Here is a 6845-nt window from a genome sequence, read left to right as displayed (position 1 = left end):
TATTATTATTATATTATTATATTATTATGTTATTATTATTATATTATTATATATTATTATACCCATGTTTTGAATATTTAATGGTGTTTTAATTAAAACTATTACAGGCAAGCTTTTGGATAGTTCAAGAAATTTTAAATGCTTTAACACCAAAGCAAAGATCTGAAATTTTAGCCCACTTTATAAGAGTAGCTAAGAAACTGTATGATTTAAATAACTTACATTCCTTATTTGCTATTATATCTGGTTTACATAGTGCACCAATATACAGGTTAGATTATTTCTGATACAATTAGGTATAAGTTTTTTATAACAATAAATTAATACTTATAGATTACACAAAACATGGGCTTATTTATCTAAAAAAGACAGAAGTACTTTTGATAAATTGGCTGAAATATTTAGTGATAAAAGTAATTGGATAAATCTTCGAGAACACATGAATAGCATTAAAATGCCATGTATACCTTACTTAGGATTATTTCTGACTGATCTCGTGTATATTGATATGGCACATCCAACATCAAAAGTAAGTATCAATAACTAGAAACTTCAAATTTAATTAATATACATATACTTTTTTAATGGATTGATTTTAAAATATATTCTTAGGTTATAACTTTACTTAAATTATCTTTATATATTATTAAGATTAATAATTGTACATTATAATTTCATTATGTTCATATATTTATTTTAGAATGGTGATAATCAACAGCGCATTTTAAAAATGAATACAGTATTAACCAAAGTAACAATTCTTCAAGCTAGTGAATATCCTGGTATAATTCCACTGCCTAATGTTCAACGATATTTGAGTAGTGTTCGATACATTGAAGAATTACAAAAGTTTCTTGAAGATGATCACTTTAAGTAAATATTGTTTTACTTTTTTGGTTAAAATAAGATGATTTATTATTTGTAATATATCACTTTCTGTAAAATTTAATGTACATCATACTTTTATTATTTTTGCTATATTAAAATAATTTTAGAAGTAACATAGTTTTAGCTTAAAATAGTTTGAATTCAAATTGTATATATATATGTTATACATAAATTTTAATATAATTAGCCTAAAAATTTTGTTTTTTCTTATAATTTGTAACTCTAGTATAAAATTTGTGTAATATCATTTTACAATATTATTAATAAATGCCTTTGCAATATTAAATAACTATCTAAATAGAGTATTTAAAAATTTTTTTAATCTTGTATGCTCACATAATTTCATTCGCATTTTTAAAAGATGTCCTATAATCAATTAAATAAAATAGTAAAAAAATATTTCTAAAGAAATAGTAACAAAATTATATCCATGGCTTTACTACTGTGAATATTCACAATAACATTTAAATTAACTATAAAAAATCACAAAAACTGTTCTGCTGTATGTAAAATGTAGAAAATCTGCACTACCAGATTAGATTTATCAAAACAGAAAACTAGCAATACGAAATTATGAAAAAAAATGGATAAATTACACATTTAAATTTTCATATTTATTTTAGATTATCAATGAAATTAGAACCGAATTCTCCAGTTCCATTTTCAAGTAGTAGTAAAGAATCAGTTGGTGACACAGCTGTTGCAGCTTTATCTTTATCCCCAGCACGAGGATATGCTGGATCCTTACGTTTACATGTTGGCTCAACAACAAATAAATTTGTACCTAGTCATCGAAAGTGTCGCAGTCTTGGTACAAAGTAAATTCACAAATTCTTTTAAAAATTATTACAAATGAGTTTTTGTTTAAATTTGTTTTTATTTAAACTAATTATAAATAATTATACTTACATTATCAATAAAAAACATTTAATGCTTTATATTATTAAAATTTATTTAAAATTAGGTCTATATTAAAATAATAAAACGTTTTACGAAGTTTCAATTATAATAAATTCATTAAAAATAATCTTTAATAACATTTTGATTTAGAAATTTTAAATATAAACATTTTATTTTTCAATCAATTCTAAATATAAAAATATGAAAAATGATCAAACTTATAACTTAAATATTTAAAATTTTGGTTTATTTAAATTAATTTTGCTAAGAATTAGCAATGATTATCATTGTCTTGATAGATTTCGTAGTACGAGTCTTCCACGCAACTTCCATAAGCAAGGAGGCAAATATGGATCTAGCTTGACCACTCCTGGGTGAGTCCCAAGAGTCCGCGTATAGGGTTATGCAAAATGATTCGTTTATTTGTGCTTATATAGTTATAGTAGTATTAAAATGTTGTCAAGTATGCCAAAGTCATTTCTTATTTATAGAATGTGCATGTAATACATTCACATAATTTAATAAATTCACTTAGTTTTCTTAAAATACAATATTCTTTTAGTATGATATATCTATGAACAAAATTACCATTGTGACAGGGTTGAAAATTCTTAATTTAAACTTTCTTTTTTATTATTTTTTTATTTAGATTAATAACTAAATTAAGGCATGTTAATATATATTTTAATGATTGTTTTGTATATAATTATTGATGTCATTCATTATATAAATTATATTAATTTAAATATAAAAAGTATAAATAAATTTTTAGAAATATGATAATGAGTTTTGTTAAATTTAATTATATTTAAGTTGTTCAAAAATATACTATTTTAAATGGATTTATCAAAGCATTAGATAACTAATATATACTTGGTATTTTTTCCTGTAAATCCCTATTTAATTTTCTTTTCATCTAACTACATATATAATATTTATCCTGAATACCATTCATTAAGTAATATTCATTAAATACTCTGTTATTAAAGAATTTATTAATTTTATTATTAATAAGATAATAGTAATATTTATATATAAAAATATATATTTTATTATTTTTTATTATCTTTTAATAAGATAATATTTTATTGTAAAAGCGAAATTTTCAACAAGTTTATAAATATTACATTTATAAATTATATATTTAATCAAATATAAAATAATTAAATATATCAGAAAATTTATATATATATAATTTTGTGTTATATGATTTTACACAGTGTTCATAAAAGATAATTATTATAATGGTAGCAATTATTATTAATGTAAATAGGAAGCAATTATAGTTTATTGAATCTTTCATATAAAGGAGTTAAATTATAATATTGAGAAACAATTAAATTATGACATTTTTTAATGGTTTTAAAAGAATTTTTATAAATACTTTTCAGATTGAATTATTACTTCAATTTTTATTTTACTCAAATTATTTTTATTATAAAATTATTACGTTTAGTGCAAATTTATTTATATCTAGGATTTATTTATATTTAGGAACTAAAGAAAATATGCTGCTTTCTATCAACAACTATTGTTGCATGAATTATTTTATTGTTTTTTTAAATATAAAATAACTAATTTAATAATAATTTTATTACAGTATATTTAATAAAGCAGCGATATCTACTGAGGCAACTCATATAACAGTTCGCCATTTATTAGATGATTCTGTATTGGAAGAACCACATTTGATAACTCAGCTTGTAGATCTTGATCAAAATTTACTAGGACCTATTGATGCTGTTAATGAAGACTGTACTTTGTTATCGAAAATAAGGTAATATATTACTTTTACATCAAAATTTTATTCAATATTAAATGTACTAAAATTTTGATCAATGTAAGACGAACTTTTAAATTGAATTTTCTTAAATTATGTATTATTAATGTATTTTTAATTAAGTAACAATTTTGTATTTAATATCTAATATAAAAGTATATTTACTAAATCATATAGTAAAATGATAAAGTATGTGGTAACAAAAGTTATTTCAAATTAAAAATTATAGAAAATGTAAATGAAAATGTGATTAAATGGTAGCTTAGAAAAGTAATTTGTAATCATTCACGCGTTTAATGTTATTGTATTTTACGATATTTGTATTCCTCTTTAATTAAAAATTAAGCAAAATATTTATCTTATTTAAAAATAATAATTTTTGTTTAATTTAAAATATTAATTTATTTTACACATCTATTTTACAGTAAACTATCAATTTTACCATGTGATATTGATAGCTCTATAGAGCCTCGTTGTATAATACAAGGTACTTTAAGGAGAAAAATAATATTACGAGATGGACGTAAACCTACAGTATCAACTTGGCAGAGATACTGGATTCAATTATGGACATCTTCTATGATTTATTTTTCACCAAAATATTTTAAAGGGTACATTATTGTTTTTTATTAAATAAGTTTAATTTTAAATAAATAAATTTATATAAAGGAAGTAATGTAATAATTACAATTTAAAATAAAATTTGTTATAATTTAAAACATTTTTTAAATCTTCAATATATTAATTCTGTGATGATAATTGTTAAGAAATTTAATTATATTATTTTCAGTATATTAATAAATGAAAAAGTTTACTTGTACAAGTACCTATAAGTATAGTATATCTATCATATTTTTATATTAGATTATTCACATAAAATAACATTTATATTGAACTATTAAGTAGATATATTATTTTAAAAGTATGGTGCATTAAAATTCAACAAATTTATATTTTGAATTATATTATTTAACTAAATAATTTTTGAGATTTGTTTGGATAATATTCTATTACAATTGAAATTAGAACCAAAAAAAAAACTTGTAATTTATTTCATATCTGAAAACTCTATCTAGAAAAAATCACTGAATAATTTTATTGTTTGATAAAAATAATATAATATATACTATATTTATAAAAATATAGTGACTTTAATAATTAATAATTTGTTAAGAAAGGTAAAATATATTAGTAAAATATTCATATAATACCAATTTTATTTTTAATATGTACACATAAAATGTCTAGTTTTTTTAAACAAAATTAATTAATTTAAATATATTTATATATATATATATATATATATATATATATGAATAATTCACTTTTTCAATTAAACAATTTATAATCAATAATTTCTAAATTATATGTAATATGAGTATATGCATCAATTTTAATTTATTTTAATGTATTTAGTTTTTAATCACTAAATTAAATATTTATATTAAAGAAGATTAATAAATGTTAATAATTAATTGAAAATATAATGTTTCTATTAATATTTTAAATATATATTATTCTATATTCTCAAAATATTTATAAAATGCCTTAAGTATTTTAATATTAATAAGAATAATATACATAACATACTCTACTTATAATATGAATTTTTTATTATTATATTGTTTAAATTCATTATACTTTTATTCTACTTCAATTTCTTAATTTATTAAATTTAATGTTTTCATAAACATTACATAAATTAAAATTTTCAGTTTTATATTTTTCATTCTAATTATGATAAATAATATTTTTCTTGTATCCTTTTCAGATAAAGAAATATTGTTAAAAATGTAATAATATTCAGTATAATTTATTAAGATATATTTATTAATCTCTTCTTTTGTTTTCTTTTTTGACATAGAAATGATAGAGGCGATTTTAAACGTGAACCATATAAAATGGTCTCAGTATTTGGTTGGGTTGTTGAAGCATTGGACAGTACATTTCATGCAGACACCTTCTTATTAGCTGACCCCAAAAAAGGTAAATATAACCATATAATAATGTATAATATAACATGACATAAAATAATTGTAAAAATAGAAATATTTTAAAATACACTTATTATTTATAACCTATTACTATAATACACATACAATAAATTTACGTTAGTGATTTAACTATTAATATAAAGAATTACTTTGATTATGAATATTGATATTTAACTCTCTATATTTTTATAAGAATATAATTATTTTGGTTTATTTATATATTAAAATTTAATTAATTATATATAAAAATATAATTTTAAGGAACAATATCAATGTACAATACTTTAAATATCATATCAATTAGAAATTTAGAATTAATTAATTATTTATTTAATTCAATATCAATAGTTTTAAAGTTTACATATTTTATTTTAATTTATTGAGTTTTGAAATATCAATAAATTCTAAAATTAAGATTTTTATAGGTAACGTATATAAATTTCGAGCTTTATCAACTGCAGTAGCAGAACAGTGGCTTAAGGAATTACGAATAATAGTGCGTGGCGCAGTAGATCGAAAACCTGTGCCAACAAATCTCATATCATTCGAATGAAATCATACTAGATGAAAGTACACTAATTGTGTTTATTATTTGTTGGTGAATAACAAGTGAGCAACTGACTACAAGATCTATTTGGAATATAAGAAAAGAACTTTCTATGCATCATCAAATATACGGAATGAATTTACAAAATATAAAACATATCGAAATAAGTTGATATATCTAAAATATCTTAGCTTAAAAAAAGACATCTATTGTATAGTGTCTGCTGAAGAAGCCCTTGATATTTCATTACATCTAAAAAGCAATAATTTTTGTAAACGAAATCGCTCTCTAACTTTATATATATATATATTAAAACTCGTGTTAAAATATTTTAAAATTAGATTAATTATTTTTAGAATTAGATCATTGAGTCTTTATATTGTAAAAAATATATTTATCAAACATATGGATCTCAACTTTAATAATAAAGATATATATATAATTGCACTTTTTAATGCTTAGGATTATCCAATGCTTTGTAATCTTGCTGACTCTAATGTAAAATTTAATATTTTTATTATTTAAATTATTTTCTTTTTAATTAGATTTATTAAATTGATAATGTTTTATATGAAAGATTAAATTTAAAATATTGTGAAAATCCTTTATAGGTACATGCGTAAGGTGATTGTACATATATAAACTAATATCGAATGAGATCATATAATAAGTTTAACATTGCAATGGACAATAATGATTCTTAGAAGAAGATATACTGTTTCAATGAGGCAAGATT

At 19.9% G+C, this 6845-nt stretch overlaps 1 protein-coding gene across 1 annotated transcript in view; it reads left to right on the top strand.

The window, feature by feature from the left end:
- The window catches only part of LOC105361461 (ras-specific guanine nucleotide-releasing factor RalGPS2-like), a 7307-nt gene extending 917 nt beyond the window's left edge, over positions 1 to 6390 (top strand). The window contains exons 4-12 of the mRNA XM_011498640.1: positions 108 to 271; positions 334 to 529; positions 701 to 873; positions 1512 to 1706; positions 2088 to 2162; positions 3389 to 3565; positions 3994 to 4179; positions 5433 to 5554; positions 5988 to 6390. Of these exons, the coding sequence (XP_011496942.1) occupies positions 108 to 271; positions 334 to 529; positions 701 to 873; positions 1512 to 1706; positions 2088 to 2162; positions 3389 to 3565; positions 3994 to 4179; positions 5433 to 5554; positions 5988 to 6115 (1416 nt within the window). The 3' untranslated portion in view covers positions 6116 to 6390. The remainder of the gene's footprint in view (positions 1 to 107; positions 272 to 333; positions 530 to 700; positions 874 to 1511; positions 1707 to 2087; positions 2163 to 3388; positions 3566 to 3993; positions 4180 to 5432; positions 5555 to 5987) is intronic.
- Positions 6391 to 6845: the final 455 nt, after the last annotated feature.

Source organism: Ceratosolen solmsi, unplaced genomic scaffold, assembly GCF_000503995.2.
Source record: "Ceratosolen solmsi marchali unplaced genomic scaffold, CerSol_1.0 scaffold30, whole genome shotgun sequence".
Taxonomy (NCBI): Eukaryota; Metazoa; Arthropoda; class Insecta; order Hymenoptera; family Agaonidae; genus Ceratosolen; species Ceratosolen solmsi.
The sequence above is the reverse complement of the archived record's forward strand: the minus strand, read 5'-3'. Positions and strand labels throughout refer to the sequence as shown.